General features: G+C 32.3%; 2 protein-coding genes across 2 annotated transcripts; both read left to right on the forward strand.

The window, feature by feature from the left end:
- The first annotated feature begins 2,872 nt into the window (after positions 1-2,872).
- On the forward strand, positions 2,873-7,346 carry LOC101259647 (suppressor of mec-8 and unc-52 protein homolog 2). Its single transcript, XM_004242849.5, has 11 exons — positions 2,873-3,138; positions 3,236-3,376; positions 3,460-3,509; positions 3,619-3,736; positions 4,093-4,141; positions 4,241-4,330; positions 4,846-4,914; positions 5,003-5,126; positions 5,718-6,058; positions 6,294-6,668; positions 6,865-7,346. The coding sequence occupies exons 1-11, from the start codon at positions 3,089-3,091 to the stop codon at positions 7,132-7,134; spliced, it is 1,677 nt and encodes a 558-aa protein (XP_004242897.1). The 5' UTR covers positions 2,873-3,088; the 3' UTR covers positions 7,135-7,346.
- A 6,406-nt stretch (positions 7,347-13,752) lies between these two features.
- On the forward strand, positions 13,753-20,098 carry LOC101259950 (uncharacterized). The gene is made up of 5 exons (XM_010325082.4): positions 13,753-14,995; positions 15,820-16,712; positions 18,658-18,858; positions 19,300-19,495; positions 19,704-20,098. Exons 2-5 carry the CDS (start codon positions 15,861-15,863, stop codon positions 19,910-19,912), a joined length of 1,458 nt encoding a protein of 485 aa, XP_010323384.1. The 5' UTR covers positions 13,753-14,995; positions 15,820-15,860; the 3' UTR covers positions 19,913-20,098.
- The last annotated feature ends 5,684 nt before the right edge of the window (positions 20,099-25,782 follow it).

Consider the following 25,782-nt stretch of genomic DNA (forward strand, 5'->3'; position numbering starts at 1 on the left):
GCATTTAGCCTCTCTTTAGATCCTTTTACAATTAATTAATATCATATTGTTCTATTTTTTTAAATATTCTAGATTGATCCACAAGCCAGGAAAATGAATGCTAAGAAATTGCCAATGTTTAAGGATTGGGAAGAAATCTTTGGTAAGGATAGAGCAACATGAGAGTTCGCTGAAGGGCCCCTAGAGCTACTGAAGAAATTCAAAAGAGTCAAGCTCCACAACATTCTAATGACATGAGTTTGGGATTTCCTATCGATGTTGATCTTGATGATGATGAAGAAGAAGAAGAAGAAGAAGAAAATGTTTACCATAGCTCTAAAGTTGGTACTAAAGAAGCTGAAAATGCCACTGGACAAGGTGGATTTGCTACAGTTGAAGATTTTACCGAACCTAGTTCATTTACTAGAGCTGAAAATGTCACTGGACCTAGCATATTTAATGAAGGAGAAAATGTTGCTGGTTCTGAAAATGAACATGTTGGATACCGAAAAAGTCATAAATAAGGTGAGTATTCAAAAAGATCATTTTCTAATGTTAACGAGAAAGAGAAAAGCAAGAAAAGGAAAAAATAGTAGAGGATGATAGTGAGACATTTCTTAAGGGTATGATGGAAGTTATGAAAAACTTTACTGAAAGTCAAGATAAAAGAATTAGTGCTTTGATTGAAAAGATGGGGGATCGTAATCGATCTAATGTTCGTGGTCAAGTTTATTCTATTCTTGAATCCCCTGTATTTGAGTTGTGCATCACAGAGCAACGTATAAAAGCTGCAATGATCCTCTGTAATGACGAAAAAAAGATGGAATTATTTTTACGTATAGGTGAACATGATCGTCCGACAATGATGTGGATGGCTGTCCATGATAAACTTTGAAGTACTGTGAACTTGTGATATAAGTGGCTACACTAGTTTAGTAATTTTTGCTTGAAATCACTTCAAAGTGTGACAACAGTCGCTTTTTTGGGCATCTCTAATTATTAATGTGCACATGAGCATGTTAAATCTTTTTGGGTAACTAAAGTTTTATCAAAATATTTCAACTTTTGTGTCAATGCTAAGCACAAATGTAATTATATAGTTGTTATTACAACTCTTCAAATTCTAGTGTAGTCATTTACTTTTGAGATTCTGAAATGCAATTATATAGCTGCTATGACAGTTTTCTAATCTGTCTTGTATTTCTGTGTCTAGTCTCTGTTTTTCATTGTTAATTTCTTTATGAGTTAATGAATGTGTGTGATAGAAGAGGTGAAGAAGTTCGTTTCTATTTGTTTGAACAGTGTGGCAGATGATTTAGGCGGAATATGGAAACTATAAATTTCATCTCATTTTGGAAGGTTTGATACTGCATCTGACCATAGAATCAATTTCGTATTTGCTATTTGGACACCTTATTTTTAATGATAAGTCCCATTGTGTCAGAGATAATGGTTTCATACTTTATGTCCCTCTAGCTTTGTTTTGGTTCACACAGAACTGGATATAAGATGTTATAACCCCGTGAAATACAAAGAACAGAATTCCAATCGAAGGCTCTACAACTACTTTGCAAGTCAAAATTTGGATATAACCTATTTCACCCTTCATTTTTTCAAAAGTCTAGTATCAGGCTTAATAAATCAATGGTTGCTGACTTTAAGCCATGTGCAGTGACTACTTAGAAGATTCATCATCAGCAATACGGTGATGAATAATTGGTGAAGATTCTCCACAAATAACATAACATTGAATCAATAAAACCACATTTACTTCATCAAAAAAAAAATCAATAGAACCACATTTGTCCAGATTCCGACAGTCCGTAGGTGGCATCGTGGTGCAGCTGCTGAAGGAAGATGGGGAAATCTAACCAAATGTGAGGTTACGGAGTGCGTGACGAACCGTCGTATTCATAACGATCCGTCCTGCTAGTTCGTCATGAAGGTCAGAGAAGTAGTCCAGTACCCAAATTCCAAGAGTTTAAGTGTTTTGGAACGGAGACCCTCGACGGACCGTTGTGCTTGTGACGATCCGTCATATCTGTCGTTGAGGATAATGAAGAGAGCAGCAGAAGAAATTGAACAAGTATGGGATGACGGAGTCCATGACGGTCCATCGTGACCACGACGATCCGTCGCGAGGTTCGTCGACCCAGCCGCGTTTTGACAGATTTCCAGCAAATAGAGTCCTTATGTAATTAGTTTTTTTTTTTATATAAATTGTTCGAAAAATCTCCTTTGTAAAGTTTAAGTGCAATGGTAATCGTAATCAAAAAGGAATTGTCACAAAAAGTTACCAGAAGACCATGCAGCCTTTCTCTTTTTCGTTTTTCCTTTTTAAGAAAAAGACAATGGATCATATACAAGAGTTTGATATATCAACAAATAAAAAAATATAAATAAGAGGACATTACTTCCTCTATTTGAGACGTATGGTGGCAAAATTGTGAAGATGTTTGACATCTTCTTCTTCTTGTTCTTTTTAAATCTTATTTTAATGTAGTAACAATTTTTTAATTTTATATTAGAAAAAGAAGAAGAATAGGAATAAATAATGTTTTAGCAAAGAAATCTTTTTTGATGTTTTAACAAAGAACCTTGTTGCAAAGAAAGTGTAAAAATAAATAAAGTGTAAAGGGTATTTTTGTAAACATACATTTTTTAAATAGAAATTATGCAAGATTTGTTTTTTCTAATACATCAAACCAAACAGTGTATAAAAAATAATAATTGCATAACTAATGCAAGCATTACTAATACACCCTATTTTGCATTATTCTTATACACTCTATCAAACGACCCCTAAGTGTATTAGATGGACATTATATATATATATATATATATATATATATATATATATATATATAACACCATTTTCTTATCGATTAAATAAAAAACGCGCTCATTAGATTGTCAAAATCAATTAGTTAAAAATTGATAGTGTATATCTTATTGATTTGATTATCTTCACAAATCGAATAATGATAAATCGAAACAAAAAGTAGGAAGTTAGGGTTATTTTAGTCTTTTGGGGATGTTTATATGAGGTTGATTGTCTTCTTCGCTCGTTTCACCCTAATCTGGAATTTTTGGGAATAAGGTCTCAATCATGTCTTCTTCAAAGCGAAATCACAAGGAAAAGATTGTTCGTCGCAACAAGTTTGTTTCTCTCTTTCATCTTCGATTATGTAAATCTCAATAGATCCTTCTTTAATTTGCTGAAAAATGGGGGATTTTTCTATTGTTTTTGTTACAGAGAAGAGAAGGTTGAAGAACCGGAGTTACCAAAGTACAGAGACAGAGCTAAAGAAAGGAGAGAAGATCAAAATCCTGATTATGAACTCACTGAATTTGGTGGTTTTCATGCTGTTGCTCCTCCCGGGAATATTGATCTCCTGTAAAAAAAAAAAAAACGAAACACCCATTTCTCTTTTTCTTCGTTTAATTTTGTTCTAACTTTCTTGTTTTGAACTTTTACAGCTCTGCTGATGCTCAGAAATTATCTATTGAGAAGAGCAAGTATCTTGGAGGTTCGTATAGTCTGTGGTTGTACAAGAATATTTTTTAGTTTCAGTTCAGCAGTTTTCTTGATATATGGCTTCAGCTAATCAATCCTTGTTTTGGCTGATTGTAAATTAGGTGATGTGGAACATACACATTTGGTTAAAGGGTTAGATTATGCTTTGCTTCACAAAGTGAGAAGTGAAATAGATAAGAAGCCAGAAACTGGAGATGAGGCGTTAGAAGGAAAAGCTAGGTAAGTACTAGGTTACTTTATTGCTTAGTTGTATGTATGACTCATTTACTTCAACCCCAGGAATAAGTAACTGACTCTCCAAGAGCCTGTTAGTAATTTTCAGCTAATAAAGTTGATCCATGTGTAGCTCCCATTGGATAAGACTGTAGCTTTAGATAGGGAGTTCTTTTGTAGATGCCCCTTTATATGTTCTTCCATAGATTACCCTGATTTAGGGACACTCTGCTAACATCTTTTTGTGTATATGCAAAGTAATGAGCATATTTAGTGAATTGTTCTTTTGAACACCATGTCTAAGAAGCAGTGCTGCTGGAAACTGTTCGATTAACTATTCTATTTATCCCTTTTGCTAATAGAGGTGTAAAGGAAGATCATCAATTGTCATTCCGTACTGCAACTGCCAAGGTGCATTAACTCTTTCAATTGATTTCGTCTCAAATATTTCTAGTTGTTGCTTGGTGTAGTTATGTTTCAATAGAGTGACTAGTAAGTTTGGGGTTTCAGTCAGTATACCAATGGATAATCAAGCCTCAGACTGTTATAAAGACCAACGAAATGTTTCTTCCTGGACGGATGGCTTTTATTTTTAATATGGTATGTTTCCCTTTTATACTTCCTCTGCTCTTATGTGTTGTGTATGCTAGGTTCTACTTGCCTGAAAAGGAATTATTTCACAGACCATTAGTTGAGTCCTCTTATAGTGCGCTTAGACTTGAGATGTAATAGTAAACAAAATTTTGTACTTGTGATAGGTAGCTGAGAAGCTTCTATTTCTATATTGGATCATACTTTTTTTTTTTGGGCAAAACTGTAGTTAACTGTTGATGTCACGCTAGAGTTTAGCTTGTATGGCGGGGGTGAATAGTCTTTTCCTTCTGAAGGCCATTCTTTTTCTTGGAGGAAGGTGGAAAGGGTGTTGTCGGAAATTAGATGCTAGAATCGTTGAAGTTGATTTATTTTACTACTAAAATGTTTGGTGATCAGATGTGTCATATGGAATATGGATAGTGAAGAAGATGTGAAGATTTTGTTCACTTGCGGTTACTGTGTGTATGTTTTCTTTCACGGTCTCTCTTTTTCTTCACTTATGGTTGATGTGTATATTGCAGGATAGTGGATACTCCAATGATATTCCTACAACTCTACACAGAAGCAAAGCTGACTGTCCAGTCCTCGAGGTATTTCCCTTTTCCATACTGCATTACTGTCAGGCAATTTCTTCCTGAATTTTCCATCTGAATGGGTTATCTCATCTATATTTTTCAGGAAATGGTTACAGTCAGTGTTGATGGTTCTGTTCTAGACCGAATAGCTAAAATCATGTCCTATCTCCGTCTTGGATCATCAGGAAAAGTTCTCAAAAAGAAGAAGAAGGAAAAAGATAGCAAAGGTGCTTAGCGTTCGTGCCTTCTAAACCTTACTGTATTTTCTGAAAGTAATTAGAGTCACAATGTGATGTAGATTCTTATATATCCAGTTTGTTTTATGGGAACCTTTTCTCTAATTTCCGACTGGTGTTGTTGCATCCTTGGTAGGCCTATTAATATTATTGCTTACGAAAGTGAGTTTGGGCCTGGTTTCCTATAAAGAAGTACAATAGAATGTTTTGTAGCCGGGATAGAATGTGGGTTATTCTTCTTTGAAACCGGGGCACAGGGTGTAATTGAGTGTGAAGGTAGTTGATAACTAGATATAGTATGATTCTGTATTTCCATGGAGACTAAAAAAGAGCATTTTGGTTCTCTGGAGTCCTTATTATGTGTTTCCAACACTAAGTATACCTTGCTTCTTTTTCCTTTTTTCTGGGCTTTTGGATCTTCTTCTGTCACCTGTACATTAATGAAGAGCTGGGGGAGGGGGTCCCTTTTGCCCTTTTCTTGTTCTTTTGTTGGTGGTGAGTTATCTCTTCTCTTCATTGATAAGGAGCTGCACTTCTATATCCTTGTTCTGTGTTCTGACACAAGTTTTCAATATTGTACAGGGAAGACAGTTATATCCAATGGTTATGACGAAGTATTGAAGTCGGATGCATCAAAGAGCCAAATTGATAAAGAAACTGTGCATCCATCTGCACAACTTCCTAAAAAGAACCATTCAGAAAGAAGAGAGGTTCAGGGACCTGTTGTTGCTAGACCTGAAGAAGAAGATATCTTCATAGGGGAAGGCGTTGACTACTCCGTTCCTGCTGGAGATATGGGTCAAAGCCCTGTATCGGAGGACATGGAAGAATCTCCTCGAAACAAAGAGAGAACCTCATATTTCAGTGAACCTGCCTATGGCCCAGTACCTCCATCTGAGCCTTCTCATGATTGGCAATACACGGTGAGTCAGTTTTGAGTTGTAAGGCATTAGATCATTCCTGTTTAAAATGCTTAACAATATTTTATGACAAAATCTGCCTAGATTCTTTTTCCTACATTTATACGAAGAAAGGAAGAAATTGGATGCCCTCCATCGTATTTGTCGACTTTACTTTATTTACTCCCTTAATTAGATTTTACTATGTGTTGCAACTATTACTCATCTTTTGATTGTTGAATATGTTTGATCTGTCCAGAATGGATATGATGCAGCGCAAGCACAAGCGGTAGCTGGTGTTTACCAACCAGAGTGGCAAGATTATCAGTATCCTGAACAGGTGGCTTATCCTGAGCAATATCTCCAGCAGAATTATGATATGCAAGCTGATGTTGACGGTCTTCAGGATCCACAGTTTATGACTCAAGAAGAAAAGGATAGAGGCCTAGGGTCAGTGTTCAAGAGGGATGATCAGAGGCTTCTGCAATTGAGAGAGAGAGATGCCAGAGAGAAGGATCCTAACTTTATTTCTGAAAGCTATTCGGAGTGCTATCCTGGTTACCAAGAGTACAATCGTGAGGTTGTTGACAGTGATGATGAAGCTGATTTGTCAAAAATGGACATGGGTGGACGCGTAAGTGATACTCTGTTCTTGCTGAAGATTATGCCATTTCTTAGTTCACCCCTTCCCCCGTACTTTTGAAACCTACAAAATGTTGGTCCCTGTAAAGGAAACTTCAATTGCCTCACATAACTGAAAATAATTACATTTTTTAAAATTGTACGAAGATACAACTCTAATTTTTCTTTGATGTTGTGATGCATTGTAGGCAAAGGGAAGGCTTCATCGTTGGGACTTTGAGACAGAAGAGGAGTGGGCGACATACAATGAGCAGAAGGAAGCAATGCCGAAAGCTGCATTCCAGTTTGGAGTGAAGATGCAGGATGGTAGGAAGACGAGGAAACAAAACAAAGACCAGAAGCTTACGAATGAGCTGCATAAGATAAACAAAATACTCACCAGAAAGAAGATGGAGAAAGACAAAGGTGAAGCACTTGAAGACGGTGAAATACAACCTGGAAAGAAGCAGCGTGTATGAACAAACAGACAGATAAAACTTTGATCTTTTTGTTTTTTTAGATCTTCCTCTACATTTTACTGTTCAGAATATCTTGAATTTGAATTAGTACTATGTCTTGATTTAGTGTTCAGAATATCGTGTCTTGATTTAGTGTTCAGAATATCGTGCTAGTATAAACACGTATCGCTTTATTTATTTTAAATCTGAAATATAAATGTTATTTTATAAAATACTATAACATATATGGAAATTTTTTATGATGATTGAAGTGGATTCTAATTATACAAGTTAATTTTTGTAAAATATAAGGGGTTGTTTGTAGTTGATTAGAGTATATCAATATTATTAATGTAGAGACTAGTTATTAGTGAATGAATGTATTATTACTTCCTTATCCTTATTAGAAGTGAGAGTTGAGGTTTACAGTTATGTGAGGCAAATGAAGTCGTAAGTTTGATAGTGTTTAGGTTTTCAGCTCTAGATTTCCTTGATTTTGAAATTTATGTTGTTTTAAAAAATTTCTTGCTACATTTGTACATGCATGGTTTAAATTTTATCTAATTTTGACATGCATTAGGAGATGGATAGAATAGTAATACTTTCATCTAATTTTGACATGCATTAGGAGATGGATAGAATAGTAATACTTTTATCTAATTTTGACATGCATTAGGAGATGGATAGAAGAGTAATACTTTTATCTAATTTTGACATGCATTAGGAGATGGATAGAATAGTAATACTACCTCCTTTCACATTAGGAGATGGTGGAAGGTGTTGAGTTGTAAGAGAGTGACTTTTAATGTAATGTCATTACATAATACATCTTGACAATCTATGTTGCTTAGATTAACTAAAAATATAAGTGAATAAGTATCGTGTTTTTAAAAATATTATTTTTTAAGAATTCGACATGAGTGCGATAAAATATTTAAAGAATCTGAACAACTTAGTCGATAATTGTATTTTAAAATGGATAGAATAGTAAACATATATTGCTGGTCATTGGACAAGCTATTATATACAGAGATCTCTTCTATATATATGACTAATAATAATTTACTCCTTGACAGATGAGAGTTAAAGAGCCATTTATTTACTATTCCCCCAATGGTATATTTCTCAGACCGGAAGTGCAAACATGAATTATTTTTTAAAAATATGCTAACGTGAATTTCTTATTCCTTAGCACAAAGTGCTTAAATTCCATTATGCTCCCTTAAATGATTATTTTTTTTAAAAAAAAAATAACATTGTGGACTCGGAAAAGGCAAATGGGGGAGGAAATTAAATTATGAAAAATCAAATTCTCACCAACAATGTAGGAGTACAAATTGTTACCAATAAGCTACATAGCTATCGGAGCAAAATCGGTCAATTTTGGGGGCTGGAAGATTCATAGCTATCGGAGCAAAATCACTCAAGTTTTGTTCATCGTCATCACTCAAATCACCAAATAACCACCATGTATGATCCATAGCTATCAAGCGAAATCACAATTGATTGCCTTGTTCAACATCCAAAACATTTAGACACCGCTAAAATTCACCAAAATACCCAATTGAGATTTAAACCTTCGTGTTCTACCTTTTATGCACTAATTGCTACTTATGTGTGCAAGATTAAGGCTTTTGATGTTGTTGATATCTTTGATGAAATGTTCAAAGCAGATGTAAAAGCAAATAACGAATTTACCCCTCAAACTTTGATAAATGATACGTCTATATCTTCCGTTATACTTTGCGTCCATATAAGCCCCTGTTATCCAATTATCGGTACAACCCCTCTCACTAATGAGCCCCTCATTTTGTACACATGTCTTAATCCTAATCAACTACCAGTTTAACCGTTTTTAACCTATAAACTAACAACCTGCCCCATAAACTCAATGTCCACCCGATTCTCACTAAAATCCAACCAGTTATTTTGGTGCAAGATAAGACACAAAAATTCAAAAGCCTACCCTAGCACCCATCAATTAGCTCAATCACACTGGGAAGTTATATAGAAGCACATTAAGGAATTGCAATGGAGGTCAAAAGCCTAAGTATGCATTTATGCAAGGAAATAGACAGAAAACTGAAAAACTAAATCACAACTATAAATTAAGATACTACCCTATAAAGCATGTTTCACTCGAGACAATCTCAATAGGAAAGATTTCTAGTTTGTATACAAGTGTTATCTATGTTTGGAAAAGATGGAAACAGTAAACCATTTGATATTGTACTGCTCAGTAGCCACAGATCTGAGGCACGCTTATAGAGGTGATAAAGTCATCAAAGGGATTTGGTGGAAGATACACTGGTTGGATTTTAGTGAGAATCGAGTCGGTATTGAATTTATGGGGCGGATTGTTAGTTTATGTATTTAAAAAAAATGGTCAAACGGATAGTTGATTAGGATTAAAACACGTGTACAAAATGAGGGGGCGTTAGTGAGAGGGGCATGTGTATACTTATAGTTGGAAGGCAGACTTATATGGACGCAAAGTATAACAACGAGTATAGACATACTATTTATTAAAGATCGGGGGAAAATTCATTTTTTTCCCTACTTTAATTGATGGATTTGTTGAACTGGTAAAATTAATGGTGGCTAGGGTTTTTTGGACAACAATAGAAGGAGGGTCTGAGATTTTTTTAATTATTATTTAATATTTTCTAAAGATTTCAATGCTCTCACTCGTCTATTAAAATGTGATAGCACACGCTGTAATGAGTCAGCAAAATAAATGTCAAACAAGCTCGATCAATGGTCAAAAGGGTTTAAGAATCTCATTAAGGGTTCAATTGACAAAATATTAAGTAGAAGAGTCTAGAATAAAGACTTTCTATACTCTTACAAGTACAAGGACTCATCAAATCATTTTACCTAAAAAAAAATAAGCATAATACATAAATTGCACCCTTAACTTTATATTATAACTTTGACCTTTAACTTTGTTAGTGCACAAATAGGCACTTTAACTATTCAAAACTTAAACAAAAAAATATTCGGATCCTACCTGGCAAAATGCGTAAAATACACCCAAATCAGGCGCGTCAGATGTAAAAATTGAGGGGCCCAACAATTAAAAAACATTGAAATGACAATTAAACTCTCTTTCTAATTTTTCGACAATTTCCCCATTTTTTTGCATTATTTGTTGTTCATTGCAAACTGCTAGTGACATTTATTTACTTTTTTGTTATTATGAAAAAAAATTATAATGAAGTTTTTTTTTTTGGCAAGATAAGGTGAGTATACAATTATACATATTGAATGCAATTTAAGTTTGAAGGCATTTTGATTAGATATCATATTGCTACTCAAACTTGTCAAAAATTTCTGAAAAATTCTATCAGACAATTTATCAAACACTTTAAGTGCATCATTTCACTTAATAATTTTTAGCACTATAAGTTCATTTTTTGGCATCCAAAATTCATAATTGCAGTTCTCTTCACTACGACAATCACAATAAACAAAGCACCCTATTTTTTCCATTAAGTATTTGACAACTTAAAGCACTTCAAACTAAAGAAAAGAAGGAGAAGTTCATTGATTCTCATGTCTTTCCAGATTTATGGCTGCTCTGAAATAATTTTGCAATAAAAACATTAGTTTCCTCTAGAGATTCTCATATTAGTTTGAACATTTGACCAACAATATGTAAATTCTTGTTTGTAAAATGTTGAATCTTGGTACCTTGACTAAATTGAGGAAGAAGAATATATAATCCGTAAATGAAATTTTAGCAAATATCTTGAACAATTTTTTCTTTGATTTGAATATAAGGGGCATAAATTTCATATTAGGAATTTTTAAGAGAGAGAAGAGAAAAGGTAGTTTTTTTTTCCTAAAAATGAATTTGTTTTCACTTTCATCAAATTCTATATTATAATTTATTTTTATAATTTTTAAAATCTAGGTGTTTTTATTTTAGTTAGTTGGCAGCAACTGAGTGATTTACTTTTCCACGTCAAAACATGTGTGTAACACGTGTTTTGCTGAAATATTTGCGTGTTTTTTTGTTTAAATTTCGGTTAGTTAAAGTGTCTCTTTGTGCACTATCATAGTTGAGGTCAAAGTTATAATTTAAAGTCAAGATAAGAATCTAATTTATGTATTATGTCAAAAAAAACAAATTGTAACATTCAAATCAAAGCTCTAAAGATGGTGAATCGTCAACGGAAAAAGAAATTAAAATTTCCAATCAAACTCCTAAAGGTATATGTTTATTTCTAATTTGTGTGTTTTCATTTTCTTTAATAATAATCGTGTTCAAGCTAAATTTTTCAATTTTAAATGCATGACAAAAAGTTTTGGAGGCTTCAAAGAAAGCAAATTCAATGGATATTCTAGATCTGGTGAGTTCTCAATACATCAATTGAGTTCATTTATTGAAATTTGTTATTAATTTGATTTAGAGTGCGTTTTGTTGCTATTACTAAAAGATTTTTTTCCGCAATTTAATTTATTTCAATTGTCTAAAATGTTTTTAAACTTTGGTTGTTTTCGGTAGGAAAGAATGTATTTAATTTGCTTGAAAAACACTAATTCTCATTTATAAAATTTGTCATATCTGTTTTCTCATTCCCTGCTTTAAATGTATGTGTAAATGCTTTTTGATTTAACATTATTTACATAACTACTTAACAATGAAAAGAAGTAAGAATTTTTTCTAAATTTTATTACTATGTTTGTTTGTTAATAGTTAGGGAAAAGGGTTAAAAATATATTTGAACTTTGATCGAAATTATCATTACGATATCGAACTTTGAAAAGGACCTTTTACTCCTTGAACTATTTAATAATGTATTTTAAAGGTTAAGGGGGGGTAAACGGTCCTCATAAAAATTTGATATCGTATAACAATAATTTCGGCTAAAGTTAAAGTATTTTTGAGATCCTTTTTCCTAATAGTTAATAGGAAAAAAAATTAGGTTTATCTTTTTTATATCTTGATTGAAGTGGTATTAATATTTGAAAAATTTAAGAGTAAGCTATGTGTCTTAACATCATTTTTTTGTCCTATTTAGGCCATGAAAGTTTACTTTGAAGAAGACATACTTATTGACATCAGCAACAGTTCATTAGTAAAGTTTATTCTTCGATTTAAATGTGTTTCAAAATTTTAAAAAATATTAATTGATGAACCGTACTTTAAGATGAGACATCTCAACCATGCAAAGAATGATCAGAATTCTCAAACTATTTTACCAACGATGTCTTGGGGAATTTGTCTATCTCATATACTGTTGTTTATTATCGCCGACTCAGTTGGTTGAGGATACACATAAACTAAATTTTCCTCTAAATATTGAACCAGAGTTTTTTACGAATTATAATGATTGTGGTGGCTTAATTATTATTAATGTTTTCGAAAATACTGTTGAGTACAACATACTTTTGTTATGGAATCCTCAACTAGGAAATCATTGGTACTTCCCGTTTCAGAATTTTCAGTGGGATTATCTTCATGTTTTGGATTGAGTCTTGATTCAAATGGTGACTATAAGATTCTAAAAATTGAGGGGAATGAATTTGGTGGTCACAAAGTGCCAGGTGAAGTTTTTACAATGAAAAATGACACTTGGCGAAAAATTGGTGAATACCCTCGTGTCACTGGAAATAAGGTGTCTGCTATGAATTCTTTGGCATTTATACGTGGGGCATTTCATTAGATTGGTTTTTATTTAAAAACTTACTTTGTGGTTTCATTTACTATTTCTCATGAAGTGTATGGAGAGATACCATTGCCAAAGAAAATATGTCTGTTGAACACACGTAAGATTGACATTTTTACATTGGAAGGAATGCTTTGTGCTTATTCTAATACGTATGATCAGGGGATCCGTACTTTTAAGGTATGGATAATGAGAGATTATAATCTCAAGGAATCTTGGAATGCAATATTATCTATAGAAAATCGTTATCTTTTTAAAGCCACATCAAAATATAGGTTTGCGAATGGTGAAATAATATATTGATGCGCACATTTACGAGGTAAGGATATTAAATTTAGGACACAAAGAGGACCCTTTACATTGTTGCCTCGAGGTAAATTTCAGAATAGGTTCACTTACACAGAAAGCTTGATCTCTCCAGAATTACTTATTTAGTATTTACTCATATATGATCGAGACACTTTTCATTTTTCCATTATCATGTTACATTTTCTTATGTTTGTTAATTTATTTATCAATCACAAACTTTTTGTGTCAAATTTTGTTTATCAAAGTTTTGTTTATTTCATGTTCCATGAGAAACAACATGAGTCATTTCTTTGTTCATGAGAAATAATTAGTGATTACTGTCACCACCATCCTCCCATCACTAATTCATGTAGTGAGTAATCTATTGTTTATTACTTAGTTGTAGCGGAATAATTTCTACTTTTATACGAGTATCAGTTATGCACGAATTAGTTGTTTATGTATTAGTTATTTCATTTTTATTCTAGAGGAAAAAGACATAAATTTACTTTCGAACTTGTCTCGAAAAGTCAGTTACACGCTTAAACTAATATAGTGAGCTGTTACACACATCTGCGCCACATCAATGTCATGTCACTACCACATCAGATGCAATGTCAAATTTTGACTAAAATTCTCCATATCATTAATTATTTCTTCTTTAATGAACATCACCATGAAAACACAACCATTGTAGCCATATTACTACTAAATCTATATTTTCACCATGTAAATCAGAATAGTCGCCATTAATTTATTTATTTTTATTTTATGTACTTTTCTTTTTTATTTTTTGTCATGTCAGTTTTAGGGGGTAAAAAAATATATTTTTAAATAGTAAAGGTGTGTAAGGTCGTCAGGATAGTTTAAGTGCATGTGTAACTGACTTTTTTCGAGACAAGCTCAAGGGTGAATTTATCTCCCCTTTTCCCTATCCTATATAAAATAATACATAAATTTCCTTTTAACTTATACATGTATTAGTGATGCAGATATTGAAATTGTTAATCAAATGTTATATTAATACTTTTACATGAATAACTTATTTTTTGTCTGTCTATCAAATGTCATATAAGTTATAAAATTAATATATTTAAATAATTTACTTCTTATAAAGTTATATATGTACTCGTTATAAGGGTACTACTGATATCAGTAGAGCTGTTCAAAACTGAACCGGAATCGATAAGTTGAATCGATAAAAAAGTTATTGGTTTATAGTATTGAGTTATTGATTTAGTTGTTTTGATAACAGTTTTGATTTTCTTTTTTGTTATCGGGTTATCGGTTTTTAACGGTTTGAAGTTTTTTCTTAACAAGTTAACTGATAACCCGATAGTAAATTAAATAATAATATTTATATCCCTTTGTCTATAAAGTACTCGACTTAGAGTTTGATTTTCTACTTTTATTTTTTGTTGTCTCAAACACTTGGTTATTCTAAAATATGAAAGTGTTTGTTTTGAACAAGATGTAACTTGTGAACTCAAGTGCATGGTTTATTTGGTTTGTCACCTTGTTTCTAAGTGATTTTCAATGTTTTTTGTGTCGAATCTTAACGGTTAAATCGATAACGATAAAAAATCGATAATTCAATATGTTAATGGTTCTATAATAGTTTATCATCTCTACAAATTGATAACTCATAAGGCAACTCGATAAACTTTAAAATAAAACCTAATCAACCGATACACATTCCTAAATATGAGTATTAAAATAAAACCTAATCTCTTTGCGTGCACTTCAATGGACCTTACGAAACTACAAATACTAATATATAATTTTTTTAAAAAGAAATAGACCCAAACAGACGCTTGCTTACCCGGTTTCCGAAGCAAACAGAGAACCCACAAAACCACAAACCTCTTATCGCCTTTCTTCATTCCTCCGATCACCGATCATCAAACAAACAAAATCCGGTAAGTTTATTCCTTTTTTTTGTCTCTTATTTCTTCCATCAATGTTGATTATGTTCTCTTCAATCTTCAGGTTGTCTCTGTCTATGTATGTACGATTTTTTTAAATTTTTTTTGGGTATTTTAGGTAACCCTAGGTATCGAGATAATTGAATCTGGAATATTGGTTGTTTCGTCTAGAATTTTGATCGGATTGTGTAAATTGATGTGTTTTTAGGTAACGAGTATGTTCTCGCTTTAAAACCCTATTTTTTGTTTCTCCAATTTTTTTTTTATTGCGGTTTCTTATTTGGTTGTTATTCTCTCTTTTATTCGGTATGTTTTGTTATAAAATTGCATGCTTTTTGGTATTTTTGGTTCTGTGGCTTAATTTTTCATTTTTAAAATTCTCAGCAATGTTTAAGTTCTCATTCCTGGCTGAAAGGAATTCTCCAGTGGCGAATATGTTCATTTATATTCCAGTACTGGAATTGGAGCTGAATCCATTTAGTTTGGGGTTGGTTTGATTGTATATTGGATTAGTTTTCTCCATATTTTCTTGTAGGCTTTCTGCTTGCTACAGTTATTAAGAGAATTTTTAGAAACACATCTGGTTATATACTTTTTTCAGAAAAATGTATAATGAATAGAATAGAGGATAAAATTGTGTGAAGAGTTAAAAAAAAGAAGAAGAGTTAAATTGGGTCTAACAAGACTTTTTTGTGGTATTTAAAATTTAAAACCTTTAATGTAGAGCAGGATAAGCATTTTAGGATGAATGGGAATCTTTAAAGTGGTTACTATTTGTTAAATTTTCTTTTGACTGGTGTCGTGTTACCTCTTTGCAGCCCATCTGTTGTTTGTATGTTATACTGATTATCCTGGATACATGGTGAAATTTGAAGGAAAAGTTGTGTATTCTTCACTTGCTAATTTGGAAAAAGACAATACGAAATTTCAATTTGTTGAAGATGAAGTTGATGAGGATTCATGGGGTAGAGTCTCAGAAGATTCCCATGCTGCAGGTAACAGTTATCCACATGGGTACCCACTGATCGAATCTGATGATGTATTGGATAGGAGCTATGGTTCTGGTAATGTCCCATATAACTTTGTGCCGCAAAGTGGGCCTCCTGAGGTCAATTTAAGAAACGTCTTGAGTGGACTAGTTGCTATTGTTACTGGGCAGAATAAAGTTCAGGTTTCAAATACAGTTCCGCAGTTACCTAGTTCTAATGTTTCATTTCTTGGATCTGGTACAAATGGAGATACCTTCTTGCATTCATCAGTTTACATACCAAGTGCTCCACCGCTAGTTGAGCCAAGTGCATTTAACTACAGTGCGTACAAGGATGTGTTGGAATCTGAGCCTCCAGAGTGGCTTCCTGACAGTTCAACAACTATTTGTATGCAATGCACTGCGCCTTTCACAGCATTTACTCGTGGAAGACATCATTGTCGGTTTTGTGGAGGAGTTTTTTGTAGGACATGCACAAAAGGGAAGTGCCTGTTACCCATGAAGTTTAGGGAGAAGAACCCCCAGAGAGTGTGTGATACCTGCTATGATAGGCTTGACCCAGTGCAAGGTGTGCTCATCAACACCATCAGCAATGCTGTGCAGGTTGCAAAGCATGATGTTATGGATTGGACTTCTACAAGAGGTTGGTTGAACCTTCCTGTGGGTTTATCCATGGAGTATGAGATATACAAGTCATCAAACACTTTGAGGACGTATGCACAGGTCAATTCTCTTTACTACTTAGGCGTTTTATTTTTTGCTTTTGCTGGCTTTTATCTCAAGAATCAACTCTCTGCCTTTTGTTACTGTTGAGGTGAATATTGTAAGTTTTTGTATTTTCCGTGCCTTATCTATGTATCAGCTTTTAACCTGCACCCTGTCCTCTTATTGTTTTTGTTACAATTTGCGCCTAATCTGTTTGTGGTTTTGCAAATCCATAAAAGAGTTCATTCAATGAAGGGTAAAGAAACTTTTTGTGTATTTTCTTCCTTTCTTTTATTGAAAAAGAACATAATTGAAACCTAAGGGTGGAAGTAGAATCACATCCAATGGCATGCGTGATCTTCAACAAGATGTTGTAGGATTTACTGCCGTTCCCTTTTTTAAAATGAATTATTATTATGAATAATTGAGTTAGCTCATGGTTGTCAATAAAATAAAAATAATCGAGTTAGCTGATGCTTATTATTTTATTTTGCTATATAGATAGATTTAGGGTATTGTTCAATGTTTTTTTGCGGATGTTTTTCTTTTCATGAATTTGTACCTTTTCTCGTACATTAGTTCTCGATCATTCAGAATTCAGAGATATAGTGCAACATATCTTCCAATCATTGCATGATCTACTCTGTATTTAGTTTAAGCGCACGTTTGGAAATTCATATGGGAATTGGATTTGAGTGTAATTAGGTGTGATGACACAGTTGACATGTTTGTTTGGCCAAGTAATTACTTGGTAGTAGGGAAGTGGGTGTTACTAGAGAGCACTTGACTACCTACTAACCTTAACCATCGTCCTCCATATCCATCTACCTAGGGTCATGTCCTCAGTAAGATACAGGTGTACCATGTCCAGTCTAGTCACCTCTCTCAATACTTTTTTGGCTTGCCTCTACTTGTTCGTACTTGTTCGTAGATGCACGATAGTCAACCTCTTAACACCTCCTCATTGAGGTATCTGTGCACTTCCTCTTTACATGTCGGAATTATCTTAACCTTGCTACCCTTATCTTGTCCACCACGGAGGTCACTCCCACCAGTTCCTAAATATCTTTGTTCCTAACCATATTTTTCATAGTATGTTCAAACAACCATCTCAACATCCTCATTTTGTTACTTTATCTTCTGAACTTGCTAGTTCTTCATCAGCCGACGCTCCGACCCATAAGACATAGCTTGCCTAGCAGCCACTCTCGAAAACTTACCTTTTAAGTCTTGGTCGTACATTCTCATCGGACAAGAACACCAAATGCAAGCTTCCATTTCATCCATCCCACTCCAATATGATTGTAACATCGTCATCACCCCATTTCCGTGGATTATTGACCCAATATACCTGAAACTTCCTCTCTTTGGGATTACTTGTGTATCAATCCTCACTTCCACATCTTCCTCGTGAGTTATGTCATTGAACTTCTATTCCTACTATTTTATCTTAGTCCTGCTCAACCTGAAACATTTAGGCTCCAGGTTATATGCCTCCAAACCTCTAGCCTATTGTTAACACAAATGCATGTCTCATCCATCAATATGTCATTTGCACATAGCATACACCATGGAACCTCGCCTTGGATGTGCCGCGTCAATTCATCCACTGCCAAGACAAATAAAAATGGGCTAAGACAAGTTAGGAGGGTAATCATTAAAAAAAAAATAGAGAACAAGGTGCAAGTTAAAAAATAGTCATATACTAGAGGTGCAAAATTAAAAAAATAAACTTGAATAGTGATATCTTTTTTTAGTTTCATTGTGAATGCTCTCTCTTTACTCACACAGTCAGAGCTCATCTTGACATTCCATAGTCCCTCTTCCTTTAAGGTTAGAACAAGAATGGTAGTGTTAGAATATGCTTCTGCATTCAGAATCTTCAAATTCTTCTCTGAATTATTTGAGGACCCCAATGTGCAACTTCTACCTTGTAATGCTAATTAAATCTTGTAATGCACAGGTTGCTCGGTTGAATCCTGAGAGGTCCATACCCGGTGCAGTTTTAAAAGGAGCTAAAGGTCTGGCAATATTAACGGTCGCCAAAGCTGGGATGCTTCTTACTTATAAATTTGGCTCTGGCCTGGTGGTTGCACGAAGGTCTGATGGTTCATGGTCTGCACCATCTGCTATACTATCAGCCGGTTTGGGATGGGGTGCGCAGGTATACTCTAAATTGATGGTCTTTGCTATTGACACTCCTTCAGTTTTCATCAATTCAGATAGTATAGAAGAGTTATGATAGGAATTCAGTTGAATTGAGTGATTACATTTTGTCCTTAATCAGATTCATTTTCTGTTTTGGCAAAGCTTGGGTCTTGGGTCTCTGAAGGTCTTTTGTCTTGTAGAGGAGCAACGAAGGTTCATGGACATCTCATAAACATTTTGTTTGATCGTAGTTGACAAACATTGTTTTATCTTAATTGACAAACATCGTTTGGTTCTTCCTGAACTAAGAATTCGGTTGATTCAATTGAATTAAACTTTTTTCTCCTAATTAGCTGAATAGTCAAGCACATATTTATTGAATCGTCTTTTTGTGTTTTTGGTTTAAATTTGTCCTCCTCGTCCTTACTCTAAAAGGTTGATTTTCGCCCTTCTACAGATTGGAGGTGAGTTGACAGACTTCATTATTGTGTTACATGACTCTAAGGCCGTGAAGACATTTTGCAGCCGCATGCATTTTTCTCTTGGTGCTGGTTGTAGTGCTGCAGCTGGTCCAGTTGGAAGAGTTGTGGAGGCAGATCTGCGAGCTGGAGAGAAAGGTTCTGGCATATGCTATACTTACAGTTGCAGTAAAGGTAATGTTATTGCATTTCTTTCAAGAGTGAATGTTATCACTTATCAGCAGTACTGTGGTTGCCTTTTAATGGGAAATTAACTTAAATAGCCGCCTGCTCAAAAAAAAAAGCTGACAAATGTATAATACATGTATATTTCTGGTTGAGCGGCCAAACATGTAATCTTCCCCCTGCTTAAATCACTTGGGGTTTGATTTGTATGTTTCAGGTGCATTTGTGGGAGTCTCACTTGAGGGGAATGTCGTTACAACACGGATGGATACTAATCTCCAATTCTATGGAGATCCTTACCTCACTACAGCTGACATTCTTCTTGGAACTGTAGAAAGACCCAAGGCTGGGGAACCCTTATATGCAGCCCTCAAAGACCTATACGAAAGCTTTCCACTACGACTGAAGGGAGTCCTCAACGATTAAGATGGTGGGATGTTTTAAGCTCTTTCAGCGTCTATTGTTTCATACAATGAGAAATGTACAGTATTTGGTTTAACAGGGTAAATCAATTTGCTTTTGAAACAGGATAATATTTTTATTTCCTTGGATATAAACATCTACACTTGTACATAAGTAGTATTTGTGATATACAGTTATAATTCTGGATTATTTGGGGTTAATTATCAGGGTGGGTATTTATCAAATAAGACTATACTTGGTATTTCAGCATTTGTAAGTACTAAAATTGATTATTCTTCTTCTTATCTACGATTTATAAAATATAAACATTAAGCTGCTGAAATTGTAGGTAGACAGCTTAAGACAAGTCTGAGTCAGATGTGAGTAATAAATCCAGTATAATTCCGAAGAAGGGTATGAGGAAGGTAAAGAAGGGGATGAGAAAGGTAAAGTGTATGTAGATTTTACTACCTTAGAGATAGAGATGTTTGGCTGAAGAAAAAATAGCCAAAAGTAATTTAGACAAAGAAATAATGGAAATAAAGATAATCATGTAGACAAAGAAATAATGGAAATGAAGATAATCATGGTAAAATACTATAGGCATTCTAACAAATTATTTTAAAAGAATAGTCATAACCAGATATAACAATAACAAAAGGCATAATATATAAATATGCTCTTTAACTTGGTTTTAAATCATATTTATACCTTTCAACTTTGGATGTGCACAAATAAATACGTAAATTTGTATAAAGTTGAACAAATAGACACACATAACCTACATGTCATTTTTTGTTCTACGTGTATTGTGACATGTAGGACTCATGTGTTTATTTATTTAAAAGTTGGATAGTTAAAATGTTTGTTTGTGCATTATGAAAATTGAAGGTCAATGTTAAAATTTAAAGTCAAGTTTAGAATCTAATATATGTATTATGTTATAACAAAATGTCAATGCTCACTAACAAATTTCCTATCCTAATATGTGTCATTTAAAACATTCTATTTAAGGTCGCGTGTTATATAATATTTAATAACCTATCCCTAAAGTCGAGTAAATAATACTTGAAGTTGACTTATTTTTAAGTAGTTTTGACTCTTTAAGATCTTTTTTAAAAAAAAATAAAAACGGTATACACCCCTTGAGAAATGAGTGATCTTTTTTATTTGATTTAGAAAGATCATAATAATTGAGGGGGAATACATGTGCTTGTTAAGAAATCTAATATCACTTATCCCCAAATTATTTTTTTTTAGGCCCTTCTTTTTTTTAAAAAAAAAGAAGAAGAAGAAGAAGAAAGATGAGGGATGATTGATTGCTCAAGGGACAATCAAGGACTTGCCAAGTTGGCTAAATTTGGATGATTAAAAATTGAAAGCGAAGTGCAAAATTGATGTTGAATTGGATGGCAAGAATTCTTTCATTTCTTCTTTTCTTTCTTTTTTGTAGTATTGACCCACATTATTTTGTAGAGACGAATAATTACAAAAGAAAACAACAAATTTAAGAGCAAGATTTTTAAGAGATATGTATCACAATAATTTAGGAGAGAAAAAGACATGAAATATATAATATTTATTATGATTTAAAATTTGAAAAATATAGTGCAGAAATATATTAGAGTCGGAAATTTCTAACAAAATTGATTAATTTTTAAATTTTTTGAATAAGTGCATAAACTTTTGTGAAGAAAAAAAACCCAATCATGTTACTTGATATAGAACTCGCCAAATGCCAACTCACATGAATTCATATGCGACGGAGTACTTCGCATTTGTGCTCATCTTCATCATCATCATCATCATCATAATAATAATAATAATAATAATGACAGTAATAGTAATAATAATTGTAATAAGTGTAGCTAAATATTTATTTTTCAAGAATGTTCACTCTTGCCGGAGTTTTCACCTTTTAGCTCACTTAGTAACTCAAACTCACAATCTTAAGGTTAGAAGTGAGAGATGCTTAGTGCTTTCCATGTGAATAATACTATCGTCTTATTTTCAAAATATTATTTCTTGAATTCATAAATTTTTAAAAACAATTCTTAAATAGAGGCATCAAAGATATCCTTTTAAAAGTTGCCCATATTTAGCTAGCGTTTGGCCATAGATTTTCAAATATTCTTGGCAAATATTATTTGAGTGAAAATTTGGGTGAAATTTCACCATGTGTTTCGCCATAAAATTTGGAAAATATATTTCACCTTTTTAGAAAAATATGATTTATACACACAAGTTTTAAAAACTATCAAAACTAACTAAAAGTTTGTATTACAAGTCAATTGAATGTTAGTTACAACAATAACAAATAATGTCCATGACACTGAAGCAATGTGGTAATTTGGAGTGAGTGCAACAAGAATTATTCCATACATCGTGAAGTAGATAAAGTACATGACTTTGTTACCTAAGGCCAATTTTTAATAATTTTCATCAACAATCATATCATTATTTAATATTCACTAAATATTTCATCACTATTTTGGTGTTCACGTAAAAAATGATGTAATTCAACGCAAGCAAATACTAGAGAGGGTGTTTTTGTAAAAGATAAAAGATTGGGGTATAATTTTAATTTTAAAATATCCCAAATAATGTTATTTGGCCCAAATACTAGAAAAAACTAGTATTTGAAAATTTGGGATATTTGCCAAAAATATTTGCCAAATAATGACAAATTGTATGGACAAATATTATTTGCCAAATTTTTTCCAAATATTATTTGAAAAATTTATGGCCAAACGGCCCTTAAATTGTGGCAAATTATTCTTGGGATGTTAAATGAGGACTTCTATAAACAGAATCCTCTTAGTTTTGATTATTCCTTTTTTAAAATAATGCTTCTATGAAGAACCACCTAAGTATTGGAATGATATTTTATTATTCTCTTTTAAGAACTCTAAGAACTTATTGATACATTTGATAATGACAGATAAGTTAACATCTTTCAGTGTGTTAATAAAATATGAGAAAATACATACATCCTAATATAATAATATCAATCTCACAATGTCAAGTGCATTTGATATGCGTCATGTCATTGATACGTCAGCATCACATCAGTGTCACGTCATTGCCATATCAGCATCCCATTCAACATATTTAAATTTTGATTTTTAATTCTTTTTTGTTTCTTTTTATTTACTCATAATTTTAGAAAGTAAAAAAAATCTCAAAAATAAGAATAAATATAAGAAAAATAATCTTTAAAAAAATCAATTGAAAGAGATTCAAAATCTCAAAACCATTCTCACAAGAACACTCAATTTTTAAGACACAAAATTAGAACAAATAAATAATAACAATTAAAAATTTAATTTGAAATGAAAAATTTATACAGTTTCATTGAAAAGAGCTTCAAGTTCATTCCATTCAAACCTTACCATAAAGACTAATATTAATTTGAAGCAAGAACTAATTGATGACTTTTCAATTTTTTCTTGTTCATCATATTTTTTGAATTTATTGATAAAAATTATAGGAAATGAGGGTGGGATGGGACGTCTTGAAGAATGAGAAAAAATATGAAAAGTATAACAAAGAAAAAGAAAGAAGAAGAAAAGTGTGAAGTATGGAGACTAAAAGACAAATAAAGGGTAGAAGTGGGGATTCGTTGGGGGTGGGTGTTGGGGGTGTCAAAGAAGAAGAAAGGGTAGTGCAAATGGTGGTTGAGGGCGGGAGGGATGGACTGGGTGTGAGGAAGATGAAATGACGGGAGGTGGGGGTGGGGTTGGTGGTACTAAAGGTTGGGGGTGATAGGGTATGGAGAAGATGAAAAAAAAAAAAACTTATTGGATAAAATGAAAATAATTGGGATCCACTCATTCTTTTTTTTATTAATTTTTTATCTTTACGCGTCTCTTTTTTTTTTTGACTTGTCATGTCAACAATTTGGATGTATTTTAATTCATTTGAAAAAAGATTAGAGAACAAATAATTATTCATAAAATTAAAGTGTTAAAGTGAATCTTCCTACCAAATACAAGGGGATTTTATGTATTTTCTCGTAAGAAATTAATAATTTATATGATATATGAATGTTGGCTAGTACTTTATTGTTTTTTTCCTTTTTTATTTCGAATTAATTTTTTTTATATATATAATTGATTAACATGAAGTTTTTTATATTTTATTTTGAATATCTTTATATGTAAGATATTTTTGAAAAGTCAAAATTATAATATCATTATATGAATATTTAGAAGTTAAACTAAATATAATTATTAACTTATCATACTCCAATTAAATTTACTGAAATCAAGATTTCTAATATTATACCATATTATATCATGTCCACTCGACTTCTCATTCTCTTTCAAAATACATTATATCTCAAATTTTTTTTAACTATAATATTTTTTTTAAAAAAATCACTCAAATTTTATAAAGATCCTAATATCTCCTTAAACAATTTAAAAATAATAAAAGTATCTCATTTTTCGATTAAGCCCAGGTATAAAAAAGAAAGTGCATACACGCAACAATCAATAATTATCATGTGTCAATTAAGTTAATTTTAAAAATTTATTTTCTGTTATATTTCTTATTCATTTTTTAAAATAAATAAATAATTTATATTTTCTTTTTCTCCAAAAATAACTCAACAACAGACATTCTTTTCACCGGCGGCGACAATTCTCTCGTGCCGCCACTGTCATAATATTAATAACACATCTTAACAATAGCTAAACAAATTTGTAGGAGAAAATTTTCTTCTATTCTCTCCCTTGATTACTCATTTTTTTGATGTATTTTTTACTCGAAATTAAAATATCTTGTATTTGCAATAACTGAAAGTCTTGCTATAATTTAATAAGTATTTTCTATTTCATTAAACATTATAGCGGGGATTCTTTCTCAATTAAACTTTTTTGCCCATAAAAAATACAATAAATCAAATAGAGTAAGAAAAATCATATTTCTAACTAAATAAATGCTAAAATAAATATAATAACAGTTTTTTTTTTTTAACTCACTCCCCAGTTCCCACCAGCACACTTTGTGTGCCACATAGGATTATTAGGGTAATTAATTAACCTTAAAAAAGAATAAGGGAATATTATTAAGTATCTTCTTAAAAAGTATTATAATTAAATGATGTAATAATGTATTTCCTCTTCTCAAAAACTAATTTGATTTTTATTATTTTCATTATATTTCTCTCTCCTCACACTTTTTTCATGTAATGAAAAGCCATATATTCAACTCTTTTAGGGAAATTCTAAGGATATAACAACATAAAATATTACACTACATAATTCAATATATAATATTAGATCATATTATATTTGAGAAAAACATTATTCATGACTACAGTATTTAGTGTGGAGGAAAAATCATTTTACTTTCGATTAATCAAATTTTTAAAACATGTTTTATATAAGAAAAGAAGTTTCATATAGAAATAAGAAAAGTGATTTTCTTAATGAATATATTGTAAACAAATTATACAAGTGACATTCTATTGATATTATTCTCTCATACTAACACATTTTATTTTCATCCTTATTTTCTCCATCTCGAATATTCTACTTTTCATCTTCACATATTATAGTATTTGTTTTGATTATAAAAAGTATTAAATGAATTGTTTAGCGAATAATAAAGCATGAAATTATTGAATAATACTAATCATCGTATCAACCACAACCAACGTGTTAAAGTATTTGTACAAATGTGTGTAATGATATGAAAAGGAAATTAAAATAAATATGCTCTTGAATTGACAAAATTGATATGCAGATATCCCCCCTCATACTTTTGAGATATTAGTATCCATGTTGTTAAAAAACTAGATCATATACGTCATTCACTCTAACGGAAGACTAAATAGGGACACGTGACACAATCTTATTCGTTGAATCGATATTTAATAAATATTGATT

Source organism: Solanum lycopersicum, chromosome 7 (assembly GCF_036512215.1).
Source record: "Solanum lycopersicum chromosome 7, SLM_r2.1".
NCBI lineage: Eukaryota > Viridiplantae > Streptophyta > Magnoliopsida > Solanales > Solanaceae > Solanum > Solanum lycopersicum.